At 42.0% G+C, this 23,013-nt stretch overlaps 1 protein-coding gene across 2 annotated transcripts in view; it reads right to left on the bottom strand.

The window, feature by feature from the left end:
* The window catches only part of SLF2 (SMC5-SMC6 complex localization factor 2), a 106,112-nt gene that overhangs the window by 38,708 nt on the left and 44,391 nt on the right, over window positions 1-23,013 (bottom strand). For both annotated transcript variants that reach the window (XM_073596155.1, XM_073596154.1), the window contains exons 8-14: window positions 21,121-21,288; window positions 19,453-19,555; window positions 15,375-15,450; window positions 15,158-15,293; window positions 13,405-13,504; window positions 4,453-4,629; window positions 4,269-4,366 (exon numbers count right to left, since the gene is read on the bottom strand). In XM_073596155.1, coding sequence (XP_073452256.1) covers window positions 4,269-4,366; window positions 4,453-4,629; window positions 13,405-13,504; window positions 15,158-15,293; window positions 15,375-15,450; window positions 19,453-19,555; window positions 21,121-21,288 — 858 coding nt within the window. The remainder of the gene's footprint in view (window positions 1-4,268; window positions 4,367-4,452; window positions 4,630-13,404; window positions 13,505-15,157; window positions 15,294-15,374; window positions 15,451-19,452; window positions 19,556-21,120; window positions 21,289-23,013) is intronic.

Genomic DNA, 23,013 nt, shown 5'->3' on the forward strand with positions numbered 1-23,013 from the left:
ATGCCAGTGGTAAGATAGAGGCATACGGGCATGCTTCCAGGAGGGTTGTCTGAAAAGTGCTTGTGCTTAGAGGTGGACGAGAGTTCCCTTAATGTGATAGCTGAGGGTATGATGGCTCTGAAACAGCAATACAAACAGCGATATAGATGACAGTGGGGATTGAAGGCAGATAGCAATTCAGGCTGATATCTCACAAGGAAAACAAACGTACTGAGCTATACAGGATAGGACTCCTCAATATTGGAGTGCAAAGCAGCTCACCGTTTGACGTCTTGTGCAATCGAATTCATAGCCATTGAATATGGCTGTGGCTAGAAATGCTAGGGTGGTGTTTTTCAAAGCCCTTGCTTTAGATGTTAAAGAGTTTGCTTTGAATATCATATGAATTAAATAGCAATTTCAAATTTGTGATTTAGTTTGTGATGCTCAAATACAGTTTAGTAGTTCTTAAAATTCAGATATAAAAAAAATACCTATACACAATAGCGATGTTTTAAATACATATAGTATATTCTTTAAAAGCAGATCTTCACCCCCCCCCCCCCCCCCCCATTTGTTTTTAAAACCCTGATTACCTTGTTGCGGGTTTGGCAAAGGTCACATAGTCACCTACCCAGTTGATCCAGGGTTGTCCTGCTGAATCCTCTTCTCTTCTGCCACTGATCGGGTCCGCAGCACTGCCATGTTCTTTGTGACATCATTGTGAGACTGACGGCTCATCTGGGCTCTGCTGGCAGCCTCCTGATGAACTGCTACTAGGCCTGACCCCCTCCCTTCTTTGTGAAAAAAGGACTTTGCCTCCTAGGATATGTGACGTGCATATCCCAGTTAACGTCATTCGCATAGGCGAGTGATGTGCATTGCGGGGGGTGGCCCAAAGTCTTTTCCCAACATAAATAACCATCTAAAAAAAGTGGGCCATTTGTGCAGAGGAAGGGAAGAGGGGTGGAGAGATGAGAAGTTCAATTTGAGGGAGAAGATCGACTTTAATACTTTAAGGGTCATTAACCCAGAACAAGCATGCAGCAAGTGTAGTTTTTTCAAAGAGTAAATGTACAAGGAAGGGTTTCCAACATAAATCGGGGAATACCAGAATCCCTTCATTGAGAATTCTATAACACAAAACAATTTTTAAACATGGGATCTTTAAAAAGTACTCCAGACGTCAATAAATCATAGCGACAATGAGGACTACTGATGCTCTAGCTAGTGTTTTATATTCCATAGGATAGAGGGAGCTACGTGGATATAAAAAACACTAGTTTGAGCATCAGCAGACGGCATCAATATCACTTTGGAGATGCAGGAGAATACTGGAGAAATAGGATTTTTACACCAACTGTTATGATCTCCATGTATAGATTGGGGGACTGCTTGTCTCAAGATGGATGCTTAATTATACAGATGAAGTCTGTGCATCCCAAATAAATGTCTAAACATAATCTGGCACCTTCCAGTCTTTTGAAATAATTAATATACTCAGGACATCAATCCTCCTTTCTGCTAAAACAAATGTATTATTGGTGTTCAATACTCTCTGATATTAAGGACAACACCAGAATTGGGGCAGGAACCTCTGATCTCCCATGGCTTCAGTTTCTGGCTGGATCATTGCATGCACAGATGGCATTAATGGTTTTAATGGCGCTGACAACTATCATCTTCCTAAACTCCTGAAGAAGTTTCCAATGCTCAGGTGTGGGGTACAGGAAATGTAGAAATAGTATATTGGATATGTAATACCAATTTGCAAATGTTTTGTATGCATTTATGGTATTTTAATAAGAGTAAAATAAAATATGATTAATTTGAATGAGTACCATTTAATGACACATGAAGTACCTTTAAAAGTCCTATATTAAAAAAATGGTGTGTAGATCTGCATGCAAAGCATGAAAAACAGGAAACTCGCATTGCTGGATGTGGTCAGCAATGGTGAACTGCTTATTTCTCTCAGTACATCGTTCCTTGAGGGGAAATCTGAGCCCTTCAAAAATACAGTGGAGAGCAGTGGTGAAAGGTGTTATGGCAAGCTATTGTTTTGAGACAAAACTTCAATCCTTTGTCTGAAACCAAACTTCTTCCCTTCCCACTTCTTGGCGACTGATACCAATATCTTTGTAAGGAAGGAAGGCACAATACCATACACTTAGGCTCGATTCACATATATGCATGTTGCTTTTGAGCATTTCTGCAGTGCTTGCCGCGTTTTTGCTGCGATTTGCATTTTGCGTTTTTTTTTTTTTTTACACTGTATATAGCTGGTTGCTAAGGAGGGGCCAGGAAGCCGGCCACCACATCCTTAACAACCGATGAGTCATCAGTTGTCAGCAGGCTTCCCGCTGAATGTAAAAAGAAGAGAGAAAAAAAACAAAGCAAAAAAAAAAAAACACACACAGTGTGGGGTTCCCCCCCCCCCCCCCCCCCCCCCGGTCCATACCAGGCCCTTGGGTCTAGTATGGATTCGGAGGGGACCCCTGTGCCAGAATTTTAAAAAAATATGGCGTGGGGGTCCCCCCAAAATCCACACCAGACCCTTATCCTTCTCCCCCTTCTTCTTTTTCCGCTCTTCTTCTGTCTTCTTTGTCAGGTATTCTTCTTCCTCTGCCACCACCGATGACCCTCCTCCAATGCTGCATCCCGCTGATCTGTCGGCGCCAATGCCCTGCACTTCTTAAATAAGCTATGGGACGTGGCAATCGGATTACGACATCCAGAGGCAATGCCCCCTTGTGACGTCACCGCCCGTGCATGATGGGTCCGTGACGTCACAAGGGGGCGTGGCCTCCGGATGACGTAATCCGATTGCCACACCCCCATTGTTATTTAAGAAGTGCAGGACATTGGCGCCGACAGATCAGCGGGACGCAGCATCGGAGGGGGGTCGTCGGCTGGAGCGACGACAGAGGAAGAAGAACACTAGACAAAGACAGAAGAAGAGCGGAAGAAGAAGCAGGGGAGGAAGGAGAAGTCCGGAAGGATGAAAATGCGGGAGAAGATGGAGAAAGACCAGAGGAAGAAGCGGAGAAAAAGAAGATTTTTAATAAAAGACTTGTCAAAGTGTCTACTGTATTTAACACTACACTACTTTTTTTAGTGAATGGGTAGGGGTACAATGTACCCCATACCCATTCACATGGGGGGGGCCGGGATCTGGAGGCCCCCTTGTTAAAGGGGGCTTCCAGATTCCGATAAGCCCCCCGCAAACGCTGACAACCACTGGGCAAGGGTTGTCAGGAAGAGGCCCTTGTCCCCATCAACATGGGGGCAAGGTGCTTTGGAGAGGGGGGCGCAGAGCCCCTGTCCCAAAGCACCCATCCCCCCATATTGAGGGCATGAGGCCTGGTATGGTTCAGGAGGGGGGCGCTCGCTCATCCCCTCTCTCTTTCCTGACCTGCCCAGCTGCATGTTCGGATAAGGGTCTGGTATGGATTTTGGGGGGACCCCCACGCCATTTTTTTTTTATTTTGGCATGGGGGTCCCCTCCGAATCCATACTAGACCCAAGGGGGACCCCCACGCTGGTTTTTTTTTAGCCAGCGCTTTTTTTTTTTACATTCAGCGGGAAGCCAGCTGACAGCTGATGACTCATCGGTTGTTAAGGACGCGGCGGCCGGCTTCCCGGCCCCCTCCTTAGCAACCAGCTATATACAGTGTGAAAAAAAGGGATTAAAAAAAAAAAAAAAAACGGGTCCATTGAATTCTATTACATCCAAAACGCTGCATTTTGTGGAAAAAAGTCCCCGATTCTTTCCAAAAACGCAGAGGTACAAAAATACATTGATGTGAACATGTTCCATAGGAACCCATGTTAAAAAATTTCCCTGTTTTTCTGCAAAATGCATCAAAAAACGCATTAGTGTGAATCAAACCTTAAGCCAGTACTAGACTTTTCGAATCTCAGCCGGTTCAGCAGAGACGGGAGAGCACAATAGCTCTGCAGGATGGATTCCCCCATCAACGCAGTCAGTCGATTAAAATGTATTACTATCAAGACTGGTATATGAAAAAATTAAGTGCTCTAAATGAATGGCTGCAACAATACACTTATGGAATGTTCAATGCCTGATTTTTGAAATTGTGCATCATGCATCTAGCATGGTCAAACAATAGAAACCCATGGTTGCTGGAAAGAAAATCACATCTATGGCCCGCTTTAAAATGTAGGTCTCCACGCAAAGCTGGAAAACCAAGCCCTTTAGCAAAAAGCTTGATTTTAATATATTACTTGAGTTATATTAAAGAAATATAGTCATCTCAGAAAGTTACCTGCCACGAAGCTCAAAGGTAGGAACAAGCTGTAGCAGCTTTAGGAAATTATGATGGTGATCGGAAAGTTCGCTCATAGCAAAGCACAGTTCCGGCATCTTGAAGACAAACAAAAGATCAGTGAATTTTATATAGCAGAATGGCTTCAGAGAATTGATTATTTAAATTTGCTATATTTACTTACAATAGTTACCCAGTCCTTGATGTTTTGAAGAAGATTTGCAATGAGACAATGCAAGTCCATCACAGGAATGTCTTTTATTTCTTTTTCCAGATGTATTTTTAAAAGCATCACCAAAAGTGCAAGGATTTCCAGGTCATGATAGCTCTCCCTGTAGACTGCTGTACACAAGCTTAAGAACTGTGAAGAAACATACAGAACTGTAAAAATACTGATTATGCATCAAAAAATGTAATTGTATTCCTGATCTTAAAGTACAACTCCACATTGTTTCCACTCCTGAAAGCGGAGTTCCACACAAAAATGGAACTTCCGCTTTTCGGAACCCTCCCCCCCTCCGGTGTCACATTTGGCACCTTTCAGGGGGGAGGGGGGGTGCAGATACCTGTCTAAGACAGGTATTTGCACCCACTTCCGGCATAGACTCCCATGGGAGTCTATGCCTCTTCCCGTCCCCACCGCGCTGTCTGCTGGGAACACACAGCTCCCAGGAGAGAGCGGGGACCACTAGGGACGCGCAGCGCGACTCGCGCATGCGCAGTAGGGAACCGGGAAGTGAAGCCGCAACGCTTCACTTCCCGATTCCCTCACCTAGGATGGCGGCGGCAGCTGCCGAGAACCGAGCGGGTTCTCGGCGTCCCCTGCCGACATCGCTGGACCCTGGGACAGGTAAGTGGCCATGTATTAAAAGTCAGCAGCTGCAGTATTTGTAGCTGCTGGCTTTTAATATTTTTTTTTTTTGGCGGTGTGGGTGAACCCCCGCTTGAAGGTACTATTGTTCACTATATTGTTTTGCTCTGTTATGTTATGCCATTTCATTATATACGGGTAAATATACCTCCCCTTTCCTTATTCCGGTTTGACTTTTGCTTTTGTTAAGCACTATGAATCAGGGCTACTAAGCTCTATGTTATAAAGTACATGCTTTTTCTCTTGTACTGTAAAAATTTCAACAAATATAAAAAATAAAAGTACAACTCCAGACAAAGCAATAAATACGCAGTGCCGATACATTCAAGTTTCCCATTTTACCTGACCAAGGATTTGCAGTTTTGAGCAGCCAATCTTATGTCACACTTACCCGCCCTAGCCAGTTAGATCACTTTGCTGCTTCCTGGTTTACCTTTATTGTGGCTTTGGTCAGCTCTCTGATCCCTAGACAGAGGTGATGTTAAAGGCCAAGTTCACCTTGTCAGGCAGAATTTCACTTTTCATAATTAATAGAAACCTTTGCTAATGACTTTTCTACCCAAGCCATCCCAATGTGCTTAGCTTTCATTTACCTAGTACATGGCAGCTTTAAATCTTCACCTCTGGGTTCAGTATTTTTAAAAATGCTTCCTGACCCCATTACTTTCTGTGGCATCATGTGATCTTCCAGGAAATGTCATATCCCATCATGCAACTGCCTTACAAATTAGGTAGTGTTTTACCAATCTGGACCACACCTCCCTCATTGATATACTCCTGTTTTTTTTTTTTTTCTTCATTTTTATCCACTTTCCTACTTCTTCTTTTAAAGGGGTTGTAAGGGGGTGTTTTTTCACCTTAATGTATCCTATGCATTAAGGTGAAAACACCTGCCGGTGACCGGCCCCCCTAGCCCCCCCATTTTACTTATCTGAGCCCTGTATCTCCCTCGGCGGGGATGTGCTGTCCCTCTCTCCACTGGGTCCCGGCTCAATCAAATCCAATGACGCGGGCGCGAGTCTATGGACGCAAACGCTGGACTCGGGAGTGCGACCACAAGGTAACCCCCGGGAGAGCACTTCTCCTAGCGGGTTATCTGATGTGGGGAGGAGCTGCGCGAGCCACCGAGGGACCCCAGAAATGAAAGATCAAGGCCACTCTGTGCAAAACGAGCTGCACAATGGAGGCAAGTATATGTTTGTTATTTTAAAAAAAATAAAAAACGAGCCTTTACAATCACTTTAATGTGGACATATAATGTATAATCTAAATGCATAATCTCCTTTAGATTTACCATCAGCTATGTAGTGCAAAGGCCTTCCTGATTTGATACAAATTGAATAGATTGCTTAGGTGGGATCTCCTAATCCAAATTTGATACAAATTGAATGGATTGCTTAGATGGGATCTCCTAATCCATAGTTTTGGTAAATCCAATGGAAATTTAGACTGACGATGCAGCACATACTGGCGCTAGCACGAGACGTGCCTTGGCCTGGCATGGCTGTGCTGGCCACCGCAACAACTGCCATGCATGTTATCTCCGGCATACCTCCAGACGTGCCCGGGCATGCTCAACTCTCTTGGGACAGGGGTTGGACACCCTGATCTAAGTGAAAAAAAAAAAAAGTCCACAACTCTACTCGTGATCCTCATTTCACGGTCTCTCAAAACTCAACTGTGTCAGTAAAAGACTCTTCTGCTCAATCTTGTGCGAATATAGATTTTAGAATAGAGGTTTTGCATGTGTCAGTGGTAGTATAATACAAGTAGCCCATATTTGATATTAGTGATCAAATGTGTTCAGCATTCCTCCATTCCCACAATAGTCTGGATCTTAAAGGCTAAGTTCACCTTTGTTCACCTATTTGTTTTCTAAATTCAAGCTCAACTATGTACCAATATACCATTAAAGCAGAGTTCCAGGGTTTTTTTGTTTATTATATACAAGTATAGCTGCTGACTTTTAATAGACACTTACCTGTTCCACGGTCCAGCGATGTGGTCCCCGCTCCTCTCCCCCTCGGTGCCCCCATTGAAACTGTGGGCACCCGGCCATGACAGCTTGTGGCTTCACGGCCGGGCACGCACTGCCCTCTCCCAGTGGACTGACAATCTTCTGGGACCTGTCACGTGTTCCAGAAGATTGCCGAGAGGGAGGGGCCGCCTAGGGGGAGAGGAGTCACCTAGGCGACACGTAAGCGGAAGCAGGAAGTGGGACAGGAAGTCCCACTCAAAACCAAGCACCCCCCCCCCCCCCAAAAAAAAAAGTTACATGCCAAATGTGGCATGCAAGGGGTTGAGGAGTGTTTAAAGCGGAAAGCGGAAGTTCCACTTTTGGGTGGAACTCCGCTTTAATGTACTTCTTTTGCAGAAATAAAACAGCATTCCATTTATTCTAAACACGCTTACCTCAGTCTTCATGGCTGTTTAAAAAAAAAACTTCTCCATTACTTCCTGGACAGACTAGATCATAACACAGGAAGGAGTTGACTAGCTGTCCTCACACCAGCACGTGCACATTTCACACACACCATGCATCCTCTACCCTGCTACCTACCACCCAGTTCCAGGTGCATGGTTTTTTAAATTAAATGCAATCAACCAGTGATCACGGTTCTCACTAAATACAGAGGCATCAAAATATTTTTCTACCTTAACTTTTCTCTTGCATAGATCCTTCAAGGGGCAGAGTGTGCTGAATGATCAGTTAGCCCATGTGAATAGAGATGTGGTATTGAAAATAGGAGAAGTGTGTTCTGGGTTCTGTAAAGCTCATCATATACTATACAATCTGATTTTACAATCTCCTTTAGATCTACCATCGACTATGTAGTGCAAGGGCCTGTCAGATTGGATACAAAGTGACTGGATATATGGTCTATCCAGTCTGACGTCATGCAGAGGCGCACACCACACGAAGATTGCGCTAACACTGTCTGACGGCTTGATACCCATGTTATGAGGATTCTTTTATTCTTTTGCTATGTATAGTTTGGTGCACTCGCAGCACCTGTAAAATTCGTTTTTTTACTGTAGAAACGATTAATAAAAAACGGATGTTTTAAAAAAGCATAAGCACTATGTTTAGCTTTCTCTTTTGCAAAATGGATAAGTGGAGTATGGATAAGTGGAGTTAACCATACTGAGAGGCGGATATAAACCCAGAGGCAACCACAAGGGAGTTAACATCATCCCAGACCCCCAAAGCAGGAAACAACGCATATAGGCCATTTTTTGGTGTTGTCCCCTAGATGAGGGCACATCGGGTGAGGGGATAATCACTACTGCATGCTGTATATTGGAGCACATAGAGGTAGACACTACTCTAGCAGTTGCATGTGTGAATAGATCACTGCTGCAAGTGGGGTTGTATGCAAGCCTTTATACATCACAAGTGGACAATCTTTAAGCAGATGCATGTCTGAATATACAAAGTGTTGTCACTATTGCAAGTGGAGGTGTATGCAAAACACCCATACATCAAAGGACATTTTTAAGGACTATTATTGTTTACAGCACGTTTTTGTTTATTAATCCTCATTTGTAATATTGGTGTCCAATATGGCAAGGCAGGTTTAAAGAGACAGCAACACTGATTTTTGTTGAAGGAAGGCGACACCATTATTCTTTATAATAGTGTTCAGGTACAGATTCCTCTCCAGCAAAAACTGTCACAAACAGCAGTTCCTCTCCCACAGAAGATATACAGCTGTGTGTCTAGGCATACTCAGTATGTCAGGAAGTGCTCAGCTATTTTACAAGAGGCATTCAAGACGAGAAAAAATAGTTTTCAGGGTACTGTCTAGGTACAATTATCAAGAAGAAACAAAATTATTTTTTGGTTAAGGCTTTGCATTTGGCCATGAGCCATAACTTCTTTTGGCATTATAAATAGTACTTTAGACAGAAGAAAGGCGTGGCCATGGGGGCCAAGTATGCCCCCTCAGTGGCCAACTTGTTCATGAGCCACTGGGAGAAAGCCATTAACAACACTGCACCTCAATTAAAATTCTATAAACGTAATATAGATGACATAATTATATGGGCAGGCACACAGGATTATTTTCTGCAGTTTCTGACTGAAATTGGGAATAATTGATACGGTATTTCCTTTACAGCAACATTTGACCAACAATATGTTAATTTCTTGGATCTCATAATATTTAGGGAGAATTATCAATTGTTTACTAAAACTCATTTTAAAAGAGGAACTTTAATGAGAACACCACACCACACCAGAGAAGCCCTTACGAGGACCTATTTCTGGCCCGTAAACTGATAATGTTGATTATCTGATAATGCTACATTGGAAGTCTGAATGGAAAAAGTTATTTACCAGCATAGGGGTGTGCACCAGAAAATTTGAGCAGCTATGGGGCCCGTGGTTGGAGACATCGGGGCTCGCCCAGGGGGATCTGATCATGGACAGACTTCTGGGATTAAACGTGGGATAATGTAGACACCTTGATACATGGAATATAAGTAGGAGGCAGAGTTACTTACACTCCTGTTGCACGGTGAGGAAGGCTATGGATTTAAGCTGTGTGCTCTATGAAGATGGTGGCTGCGATGAATATGTAATGTTCCCAATGGATATTGGACTGTATATATGGTGCATAAGAACTACTGTCAATTTTTGGACTGTAGGCACTCAATCTAAAATAAAAATAGTTTTTTTGGCTAAAAAAAATTAAAAAAAATTTTAAAGTGGAGGTCCGCAAAAAAAAAAAAAAAAAAAAAAAAAAAAAATTAAAAGCCAGCAGCTACACATACTGCAGCTGCTGGCTTTTAATAATAGGACACTTACCTGTCCTGGAGTCCAGCGATGTCAGCACCGCAGCTGAAGTTTCCATCAGCGGTCGGGTGCTGCCGCCACCATTGCTGGTAAGGGTACCTGGCAGTGTAGCCTTACGGCTTTACGCCGGGAACCCACTGTGCATGCGCGAGGCCCCGCACCTCTCTCCTACTGGCCTGGTGACAGGGGGAGGAGAAGGAAGACCCGTGGTGACGTCATGGGCCACAGCGCAGACACCCGGAAGAAGGAACAGGATACCTGTCAAAGACCTGTTCCCCCTCACCCCCGAAAGGTGTCAATTGTGGCACCGGAGGGGGATAGGAGACAAATGAGCGAAAGTTCCACTTTTGGGTGGAACTCCGCTTTAAGGAAGTGGACAGAAATGGCTACATCCCACTGGGAAGTTGCCACCATCCTAGATGGTTGAGTGCAATTCCCAAAAGCCAATTCATGAGAGTAAAATACAATTGCGTCAAGAAAGATGATTATGAAATACAGGCCAAGATTTTACTTGATAAATTTGAGGAAAAAGGTTACCGCTCCAAGGATCTAGCTAAAACTAAGTTAGCGGTAGGTGAAATGAAGAGAGAGGATTTGTTTAAGAAGAGGAAAATAAAAAGGGACTTTGGAGTTGCTTTTCTGACCTGTTTTACATGCCAACATAAACAGAAAAAAATGATTCACAAACATAGGCCTCTACTTTTGAAAGATGCGGATCTAAATAAAATCCTACCAGCAAAACCACAGTTCATCTACACTAAGCTCCCCACTTTTAAAATTAGCACCCAATGTGATAGACCCACCCAAGAAGGTGTGTACGTTCTTGGATCAAGTATTTTTTTTTTTTAGTTGTGGAAGGTGTGTAGGACTTCCAGACACAGGACAAGGAAGACCACACATTTCACCTCTCATACCTCTGGTGAGTACCACAAAATCAGGAAGTTCATTATGTGTGGGACCACGCAGGTAACATACCTTCTCACATGTCCATGTGGGTTGCAATACGTGAGCATAAACCACTAGGAAATTAGGAGTAAGACTTTGCGAACACGTTAACAGAATAAGGAAAGGTTACAAGCACCACAGTCTGTCTAACCACTTTAGACTCCACCACGGGAGGGATCCAAGTGGCTTGACATTCTGTGGTAAAGACAAGATTGAGGGTCATTTTAGAGGAGGTAACCTTAAGAGGCCCATCTCTCGAAACAAGATCCAGTGAATTCATCATCTTAGAACGATGAGTCCATTGGGGTTAAATATTGAACTTGATCTTCATGGTTTTCTGTCAAATTGGTAATTTTTGGTTGTAATGGATTTGTCATTTACACCTTATCTGTTTTTTATTTAATTTTTATTCATATCTTTATCTTCAATTTTTAATTTTATTTTTATTTACATTTATTTTATATAATGTTCTTAATTTATTTTATTATATTTTCTTCTTAGTTCTTTTCTAAAATTTTTTGATATATAACATTCCTAGGCTATCCATTAATTAAAAAATATTGTTTTGTAGGGTATTATCTTTTATATGCATTGAATTAATCAAACTATAATAATAGGTTCATAGTATTTTATGTGATGAAATGTTTCATTTGGAATGACATCCTCTGGATCAATTATTATAACCGTGGGAACCAGCTTCACTGAGTAATAGAGATCAAACCAATATAATGGCCGCCAGTCTCCCTTATGGGAATCAAGCTATGATCGAGGAAACATGTTTGTCCAACCAACAAAATGGCCATCATGCGGTATTTGATTGGCCGACTAGGGGGGAGGTTACCACTCCTTGTATACAAGGATGGCTCTTCTAACCGAAAATGAGGTCCTTGATGATGCCCTGTGGGAGGGCGAAACGCGTTGATGCAATTTCCAGTTTCACGTCCACACAACGTCACTTCCGGTTTTCGGTGGAATGCACGCCAGCAGGGGCGCTTCCCATTGCAATACTTTGCCTATACTTATTTTAACCTACATTTTATAAGCAATATATAAAAACAGAAAGGCAGCGCTCTATGGGGGAAAGTCAAAGTTATATCAATATATGTGTAGATATATATAAAAGTCCTATTGGTCACATCCGTCTCTCTTCGCTTTGCTTCACTGCAGTGACGGACACAAATGCTGTCACAGCTTGACGCTGTGCCTGGGGATCATAGAGGCGAGTTCCAACCATTGGGGCGGCCCCCACCGCTCCTCTTCAAATTGCACAGCTACTGATCCCTGTGTTAGCAGGAGTAAGCTTTCCATCGCCCCACTCCTGATTGGAGCCAGATCGCCTTCCACACATCCCGATGTAACCCTCTTCCACCTGTGAAGGGCGAACTTCCCAAGAGCAGTTAACCCCTTCCTATCAAGAGGCTATGGTGGTACCGTCTTTAAAGTATTTTGAGCAATTGTACAGTTATATGCTTTTTATCTTCTGCTGCAGTTTTTACCAGCATTAACAGTTACGTGGACACCGCTGGGCTACACTTTAAGTGCAATAAATTGTTTTCAAATTGAATCCAAGAGATAGATAGAGATAGAGAGATATATATAGATATATATATATATATATATATATATATATATATATATATATATATCTCTCTCTATCTATCTTTATATATCTACACATATATTGATATAACTTTGACTTTCCCCCATAGAGCAATGCCTTTCTGTTTTTATATATAGCTTTCCATTTTTCCAGTGGTCGGCAGCTGCACTGGGGGTTAACCTTACACCTTTACACCCCGCCACTGACTGCCAGGTTTGAGCACTTCAGGAACTTGTTGCTTACATTTTGCAAGTACCTTTTTTATCTGCACAATAAATACTTTTACCCAGCAATACTTCACAAAGTCCCCTTCCTTTATGTCGTTTTGGGCACTGTGATCCACGCCCGATTGCTATGAGCATTGGAGATCTTCCTGGTGTCATGATGTGAATTTGCCATCCGTGGCTAACACTATAAGCCTGAATGACCCCTAGACTGCAAAGCTGGGAGTCCATTCCATCCGGTGAGTGGAGACAAAGGAGGGAGTATGGCGCACTTTGAGTTTTGGAGCAGGATCGCACTTTATGAATTGGAGCACATCAGTCACCAATATATCTGGACATTCACTTACTTATGAATTGGTTTCACTGTATTCATTGATATATTATTTGTACTACTGCGAGCGCTGTAATTTATTAATTTCAAGACAAAATATAGTTTTCAGGGTACTGTCTAAGCACAATTAACATTTCTAGATGTCCCCTAGAACATAAAAAAAATTTCACTTTGAGTTCAGGTCCAACTTATATTGGCAATTTTATGATTTACAGATATTCGGGTGTTATCTGACTGTGACCTGAAATAAGTGACACCTTATATGCAACTGACCATCACATCAGTGGCAAAACACACGTACAGATGTGCCTGTGGCTAAAGCAAAGAATTATAAGTTTATCATCTTAAATCACCATAAAGCCGATACCTTAATTACATGAGCGATCTGAGATGCTGGAACACGAGAAAAAATTTGTTCTGTGCACATAGTTCCTTGTTCTGTTGACACCGATCCAGGTACTGCAGATCTGTAAATAAAGAAAGTTGGTGGTCATAAATGGAAACACATATTTAGCTACGGCATATGTAAGGTCTAAAACTGAATGACACTACAAAGAGAGGAAATAGTTCACATTGAAAGAATTATACAGCTGCCAAAATTGTTGTCCCATACAATTCTTCAAATAAAAAAAAGCGAATGATAGATGCATTGGCCCTAATATCACCTCAATACAATGGAGGAAATCTACAGACATAAAGATCTGCAGTACTTTCCTTTAACACCTAAAATATATCCTGTCTTATAGCTGACCACAGATCTTACAAAAAGAGGACCCGTCACAGCCCATGCGATCACAAAAGATGCTGTTCATCCCTTGTGATAGCAACAAACTTGATACAAAAAAAAAAAAAATAAAATAAAAAGGTGCAGTGTAAAAAAATTAAAAAATAAAATTAAAACCAATTAAACATTTTTTTAAAATTTCACCCTGCCTGAACACAAGCACGTATGTCCCCCGTAGTTTGGCGCTGTTCCACAGACGTACACAATTTTAAAGAGTTGACATGTTCAGGATCTATTTACTCAGCGCAACATCATCTTTTACCAAAAAATCAGGTATTATATTGTGGTTCTTTAAAACTCATTAAAAGTGTATATTTTTCCCTGAAAATCTGCGATTGATACACTGCTGCACAAATATCGTGCGACACAAAAAAATGCAACAGCAACCATTTTATGCTACAGTGTCTCAGCTTACAAAAATATATCATGTTTGAGGGTTGCAAGTAATTTTCTAGCAAAAAAATGCTGATTTATACATGTATGACAGAAACATCATTATTGGCATGGACAGGAACTGGCTAAAAAGATACAATTTAATGACTGGAGATGTGTTGAAGAACAAAGTTCAAAAAATGATCAATTCGCAAACCAATTATTCCAGACACAGAGAGGAGTTGAGTGGCTGAGCCGGAGCTGTACCGGGGCATGGAGCATAGGGGAGTCAGAAGAGCGGAGAAGCTAGATGGATCAACCCTGACTGGATATGGATACCTACCTGGCGTTTGGAGACTTCCTATTCAAAGGGATTTAACATGCGCATTTGACCATATTATATTATAGTCCACAGGATCAGGTAATAGGCTTATCTGGTGTCACCCGGTGGTGGAAGCACTGAATATTGGGAATGTGGGGTCACTCAAGGTCTAATTGGATAGCAAAGTGATTGTTCCTTTTTTGAACTTTGTTCTTCAACACATTTTCTTTTATGCCCTTACTGATGAGCTTTTATGGACTGATTATTTTTTTCACAAATGAGTTTGGTATCACTTAAAAATGTAGGTTTGTCACAAAATAAGTTTGGAGTCATCATAAGAACACATTTTTAACAAATACCTATTCAGGATTTAATCACCTGTTTATTGATTTAGCACGGTTTCCATACATTATATTTAAGCTGTGGGTGCCACAAATTGCTTAAAGCGGCTGCTCATTTATAAACATATATGTTCCAGAGCAGGTTTTCGATACAATTCTTTGATATACTACACAACAGCAACAACCACCACTTGTGCATTTCAGATTATTTCTCCACAGAACTAATGCCTGAACAGGCATCATTTCAACAAGATAGTTTACAAACCAGGAAAGACAGGGAAATAAAAAGTGAAGCACTTACACTAGGTCAGAGTCACTGAAAGCTGGCTGAATGTGTGGAAGAGAAAAAAGAGTTTTGAAGGCAATCCCCATGTTGGCAAAAACAGTTGCTATGTCCAATAAAGTTGGAACCCAGGGTTTTTCTTCAAGATTTGTAACTATAGGAAATAAAATCTTTGTAATGATCAACTACTAAGACAGGAAAAAAGCAGATGCATAAACATGTGTTCAATACTTACGATGGTTGCACGTTATTTCAATCAAGGCATTTAAAAGTTTAATGGATATGGCGTAAGATGGATGAACAGAAACCATCTGCAAGAAAAATAATTAACAATGACAATATGGAATACAAATCCACTCCAAAGAGAACAAAAAAAAAATATACAGAAAATAAATAAATAAATCATCACTGCAGCACTGACAAAATTGAGAAAAAAAAGTGTCATAATGCATTGGAGATAATTACAAAAGATATAAAAATCTGACTGGGCGAATGAATATTGATGCAGGGCTTGATAGTTCCTATAAACACAGTAACAAGTAGATAAAAAAAAACTGAAGATAAGAAAGGTCCTAACTCCTAAACAAAACAAAAAAAATGAGCTGTGTGTCGCAGGTGGGGGGTTTGATCACCAGCAGGTTGTGTGCTTTTTTTTTTATAGTACCTAGCATCTGCCTCCTGCCAGTGGCTATGAACAGAAGAGGGCATACCAATTTAAATCTTTTTTTTTCCCCTTGTATAGAACCTAGTTATACACCTTGCCACTCACCAGCAACCCTTACCGAGTAGTGTGTATTTTCTAACAGAACATTTTCCAATATAACTGGGCTCAAGGTGGGTTCCGCCCTTTCCCGATGGCCCTACACTAGTGAAGTGTTCTTAGCTTGCCTGGGATGGAACTATGTTATACTGTTTTTGTTCTATGGAATAAGCCCCATCACTGCTTGCCTTGAAATATTCATGCGGTGCACAGACAAGAAGTTCTCATTTGGTTCTTTATTTAGGGATAATTTTGTATTTCCTGGGTCCCTCTTGTGTGCTGTCTCACATAGACTTTGCTGCCCTTCTGGTTCTCCCTGATGGCAAAATATTTCAATTACATTCTCCATATTGAACTTCTTGTGTCTCCATGTTCAGAAGTAACCTTGAGTCAGAACATGCTCTTCTGGAATGTCAGAAGACTACACACCTCCTACCAGAGAGCACTGATGTTTTAATATGTTAAAATCAATACCCCTCTTATTCTGCTACTGCAGAAAATGCACCTGACGGGCAGCAAAACTCTCACATTAAAAATACCCTGGGTACAAAAGACTTTTCATGCAATGTATTCCTCCTTTTCTAGAGATAGCTCTATATTGATCTCTTCCTTGAGTAATCGAGGATGTGCATTATGATCCCCAGGGCAAGTTTGTGGTTTTGGTGCTTACACTCTGAAATCAGAGATATGTGATAGTTAATGTAGATCTGCCTTCCCCATTCTGATGATTTACAATACGCTCTCCTGGAGAAGGCAGCCCTTTATTGTCCTGCAAAATTGTTTATGGATGACTTCAATGACACATAGCACAGACTCTTGACAGACCCACTCCTACCAAAAATGTTATTAAAGATTTATCAGCTTGGGCCTCAGCCATGGACCTTACAGAGGCTTGGCGGTGGAAGCACAACAATGTTAGATCCTACTCATGTAACTCCCCACACATAACTTCCTCCTGAATAGATTTATCATTTGTAAGGCCTCTTTCACACGGACTGTCCGTTCAGGTCCACCTGTCAGTTTTTTAGGCAGACCTGAACGGACACTCCATGGAGATCTATGGAGCGTCGGATGTCAGCGGTGACATGTCCGCTGGCATCCGACCCGCTCCGATCCGAAAAAGTGTAACGGAGGAAAAACCTACTTTTCCATCCGTTTTCTCTACGGTCCATCATCACCTGATCCCCCATAGGGGAGAGCGGCGCTCTGACAGGTCCGTCGCTGTACAGTGTGCAGCGACGGACCTGTCATCGTCCTGCTCAGCGGGGATCGGCAGAGCGATCCCCGCTGAGCAAGGGATGTTCACGGGGCGGATCATCACTGATCCGCCTCATGTGAAAGAGCCCATAATCTATTACTATTAGCTGAGGCGGTAGAAATTTGTTATTTCCCCGAGTAGTCTATCAGTCCACTGTTCTCTGGCCCTGTAGCTAAGGATGCTTATTATAGCAATAGATCCCTGTGGCGTCTGGGAGCACATTGGATCTCGCATCCTAAGGCCTTAGAACGTATTCCAGATCATATCCAAACTTCATATTTCATTGGCTCTACACATCTTAAGGCAGTTTCTAACATTCTGTTCACAGAGTTATATATAAAATAGATTCAGTAAAGAGATAATATCCAACCGTTATCTGCTAGTTATATCTTTGCAGACAGATGGGCAGATGAGTATAAGAAACACATAGAACAAGCAGAATACAATACACATTGAACACTGACCACACTTACAGCCAGAAGTTGTGTGGATAGATATTGATAGTCCAGCAGGGGGGACTAGCGTATATAGCGTCTACATTGGCCATGTACCTGCAAATTATGTTCAGTATTAAGGCCTATTGGCACGAGTGATATCAATTTGTATATCCACCACTTTTCTTCTGTAGTAGTATCAGATTGAAATCACCTCTTCTTGTTGACAGTTTCAGTGTATAGATGCCCTTAACCTGCATGCTTTCCAGGCTGCCTTTATGAAATTGGGCAAAATGTCTTGCTAGAGGTTTGTCTGGGTTTTTTTCACCAATTTCGCACATATGTTCACCTATGCATATTCAAAGCTGGCGTTTTGTTTTCTCTAAATAGAAATTACAGGGACAAGTCAACATGTACATGACTTTGGTAGTGGCACAGTTTATGATTTGAAAACTGCGTTCACCCAGAGCATCATTAAATGTGTCAGTCCTATCCACATGGGAGCATACCTGGCAGTGTCCGCATGGAAACATACCCTTGCTTCTTGGGTATCTTGACAACCAGGAGGTTACCGTTGTCTTGGAAAACTCTGACCTGATCAGGGTATCTCCTAGGATCTTAGCTCTCCTAGCTACCATCTTTGGGGCCGGGCCCACTGTTTGCTAGACCTGGTGTTTTGGTTAGGATACCCCAAGGTTTGCAAAGAATATTTCTTACTCCATTGGGTCCCAAATTGAGTTATCACTCTCATTGGACCCGGGCCAGCTCCACCATCTTTCTGATTTTTCTTTTTTGAGAGCTTTTCTATTGTATCAGGCTACTTTTTGTTTGGCTCTCCTGAGTTGTCTGTGCGAATAGCCTCTTTCACGAAAGAGTCTATATTAGGTCATTGCTTTCCTGTCTAAAGTCAGCTGGATTGGTACAATTCCTCTTAATGCAAAGGAATTTACAAATCAGAATACTGTGTCAATTGACTAGGCGTCCGGACGTTTTCCGTTTTTTGTAATTTTGTTTAATGTCATGTGTTTGTGTGTCATTGACACAGCTAGCATGCATATTTTGCTTTGCTAAGCAGATTTTATGTTTCCTCACTTGGTGACTGCAACGCAGCACCATGACTTTAGATGGTACTACCTTTCACTAATAAAATTAATATTTGGATATAGCGGTCTGTACTCTGTCATTTTGCAGCCTGTCTCTTTTTTTCCCCCTTCTTGGGGAAGAAGTATTTTTTCTTTTTATCTTAATGCATAGGATGCATTAAAGTGTTATTAAACCCAGTAATATGAAAATAGTTCATCTGCTCCCCCACAGTGCCCAAAGCTTATAAATAATCTTTTTACATTAAAATATTGCCACTATATACCTTTTTGGATGATCTGTATACCACGGTTACATGATAAACTGCACAGTTTCTCCAGTGCTGAGAGTACAGGAAGGAGGAGACTTTCACTACAGCCTGTATACACGCCCACATGTGTGATGTCAATATCATGTGAGCTGGCTAGCTCTTAGAACAAGAAACTGTTCTCTCCAGCATAAAAACAACTGAGCATGTGCAGGTTGGCTACTGCCTGTGTTAGTTGGCCTTCCCCAGATAGACAGTGGAGGAGGGGGAGGATCTATGCATACAGGATAAAAGAGCTTTACACAATGCAGAGGATTAACCCCTTGGGTTCCACAATGAGTATAACAAGCATTCTATGCTGCATATACAGACTGATTTTACAGAAAAAAAAACTTCTGCCTTTACAACCACTTTAAGGTAGACCTAAAAAAAATAAAATAAAAAATGGTCTAATCTCTATTACGCTATTATTATTTCTCTATTATGACGACTCCACCAACTAAAATTTCTTACCTGAAACAACCATCTCATTAATACCTCAGGGCATTGCTTAAATTGATACAATGTAGTGAGGAATCCTTCTGTGGCCAACATAAGCTGATTTCCAGGAATACAGCTGCATAAAGAAATAAAACAGAGTTAGACAACAGATAGCAATTCATAAACAGCTGAGAGATCCCAGAATGAAAATGGGGCCTCAATCAGGCTTCACATTAGGCCATGGCTAGACACAAACTTGCTCGTTTACTTAATGGTTGGGATTCATACTATGAAATAGGATTTTTGCTTTGACATTTTAATAGCCCAAAAGGAACCAGCTGCTCTTGGGTCAGGACATAGATTATGATTTTGCCCAGGGGTCCTTGGTTATTCAGAATGTGTTAAATAGGGACACAGCTCTGTTCTTGTGAATTAATCAATTTTAATGCATTTCTAAAGGGCCGACATTCCTCCTGTGTGTATGGCAGCCAGGCCGGCTTCTGTTGAATGGGTATGACTGAAAAGGGTCTGCCGATCTGCACCCGATCAGCGCTCTTAGCCAAGTGAAGAGTGCTGGCCAGTGCGTTCTGGCGGTAGGGGCGGGGGTTTCCCAGTGTCAGAACATAATATCTCTGTGGGGGAAAGATCGTTGTGCCAACATCAGATGGTTAGTATAGCAGCTCCTCAGTTTTATTCTGTTTAGCCCGCTCGGTTGAACGACAAAAACTGTTATGCCCCGTACACACGGTCGGATTTTCCAATGGAAAATGTGTGATAGGACCTTGTTGCCGGAAATTCCGACCATATGTAGGCTCCATCACACATTTTCCATCGGATTTTCCGACACACAAAGTATGAGAGCAGGATATAAAATTTTCCGACAACAAAATCAGTTGTCAGAAATTCCGATCGTGTGTACACAAATCCGATGGACAAAGTGCCACGCATGCTCAGAATAAATAAAGAGATGAAAGCTATTGGCCACTGCCCCGTTTATAGTCCCGACGTACGTGTTTTACGTCACCGCGTTTAGAACGATCGGATTTTCCGACAACTTTGTGTGACCGTGTGTATGCAAGACAAGTTTGAGCCAACATCCGTCGGAAAAAATCCTAGGATTTTGTTGTCGGAATGTCCGAACAAAGTCCGACCGTGTGTACAGGGCATTAGTGTGTACCAGGCTTAAGGCCAGAGATGCATTGCACAGGAAAGATACAAAGCAGTGAAAGTCCTCTAACAGCCATAAACTGATTTGTGTAAAGTCTGACTGGCACCAAGAGCAAAAGTCCACTCTTAGGCTCAGACATTTGTGCATCAGGAATGCATGCAAAAACTGTGCTGCCCTTTAGCAGACAAGGGGCAGTACCATTGATTGTTAATGACACCCCCACGAATCGCTCACTTTCATAAACACCAAACAGCATGGTGCCATAGCACCATGCAGATTATCGTGGCGCGTTTTTTGAAATATAATCAAGGACTTCTTTTTCATGTTTCTCGCAGCTGGGGCCACCCATGAACTGAATGGGCTGCCCTGCGCAGAGAAATATGGTCGTACCTGTAGGTGTGAACCAAGAATTAGTTGAGATTTCCCAATTTAATGTAAAATTAACATACAGGAAGAGAAGTAAAAACAGATGCCTATAAACCTATATGTCTACAAAATGAGTATATTACTGATCCAGAAGATCAATAGGTTACCTGAATATGATCATTTCTTCAGAGCTGCCAGAGATGGATTGTAAATGTTGCAGGTTAAGAGTACAAATGTTAAAGATCCTTCCTGATTGAGACAAATGGAATATTTCCTCTCCTGGATGGTGATCTGGTATTGCATTTGTGGCAACTGAAAATTTCTTCAATAGGTCCCTGTAAAGTGAGTAAAAGCGCTATGTTCAAAAACTCCTCTAGAATAAACTACAAAAAAAATTGTGTTCCAGATTCAAAACATTCCTGGAATCAATAGTATTACTGTGATGCCAAGGACTGCCATTATAATAGACCCATACAATTGTTTACAATCAAGAAAGAAAATGTATAGTCAGTCCACCTAAAGGTGACATCTTTCTCATCCATTGAGGAACACAGGAACTCTTAGGCTGTTGGGGTATACTGCTGCATACAGGGGAAATTAACACAGGCAACAAAAGCTGTTGCCCAGCATAGGGTAATGCTACTACCACTGTGCCGCCATGTTTTTTTTTTTTTTGCTAGTGTACTCAGGAGAGTGCTGCCTTCAGCTCTGCTGTTCATGGTTAAGGCCATTCACACACCAGAATGCAGCGTGGGAAACCCACATTCTTTGTGCAGTTCCCACACCACTTAAAAAACGCACTGCAGCTGGTAACACTGTTAAGTTAACAACACCTCATACAGAGGGTGCAAACAGTGTGTTTGCCTGCACTGGATCATATGGCACAGGAGTACCATGCAAACCAGTTGCAGTGCTTTTTTTTTTTGGAAAATTATTTTTATTCAAATTATTTTTATGCAACATTTATTAAACAACACATACAGTACAAAAACATCCCATCCCAGCATCCTCCCCCCTTCCCTCCCCTGTGCAACATTCCATAAAGTGCAGGAGCATAATCAGAACTGGTAGATAAACATTATACTAGAAAAGTATAAACTGGCTTCTCAAGTAATCTGACAACTGCTTGGTCACATTTAAAATTTCAGTTCACCAAGTTCCATACTGCAATAATCCATCCCTTAGACCAGTGGTCATCAACCCTGTCCTCAGGGCCCACTAACAGGCCAGGTTTGCAAGATAACTGAAATACAGTGATTGCAGTATTCTAGTCTGCATCTCCCCAAGGTAATACATAAAACCTGGCCTGTTAGTGGGCCCTGAGGACAGGGTTGATGACCACAGCCTTAGACAGTCAGGTTAGAGTATCCTTGGCAGCAAAGCAGCACTGCCACACCTTCTCAAACTTTTTGGGACAACCCCTGCTTAGATACGTTGCTTTGTAGAAGGGTAGTGCTTTATTGACAATGCCCTTCCAGTAAGATACTGTAATGGGTTCAGGCCTTGTTCAGCATAACAAGATGGATTTACGTGCATAGAACAGGGAAAGGGATATCATGGTCCTTTGGGCCGTACATGGTGCCACCTCCTCCACCAGGCCCAACAAGCAGACAGAAATTGTCAGGGGGATGGGAAGGGACAGCAAGCTCTGAATGGTATGAGTATCCCCCGTTCAGAACTCCTGTAAATCGGTCAGCCGTGCCAGAATATACGGTCAAAATCAGCAGGATTAGTAGTACAGCGCCAGCATTCTGTGGCACCAGTACCGTAAATGCTGGCTATCCTTGCGGAAAATCCGATCACGAGCAGAAACCAGAGCCCTGAACAAGTGATCCCACATATCATCCCAGTCATCCCCCTGAAAATTAGGTATTAAAGAGCTCCATGTGTCCCTACATTTGCTGAGCATTTTTGGCCTTTCCACAAATGATTCTTTATATACTTCTGACAATGGTTTTTGCAGCGATTCATCACAAAACGGTTCCAGAGAGGACCAAGATCCAATGTATTTGTGCCAAACTATCATGAATGCATGCCTCAGCTGAAAATAGTGGAAGATA

Source organism: Aquarana catesbeiana, linkage group LG08, assembly GCF_042186555.1.
Source record: "Aquarana catesbeiana isolate 2022-GZ linkage group LG08, ASM4218655v1, whole genome shotgun sequence".
NCBI classification, from domain to species: Eukaryota; Metazoa; Chordata; class Amphibia; order Anura; family Ranidae; genus Aquarana; species Aquarana catesbeiana.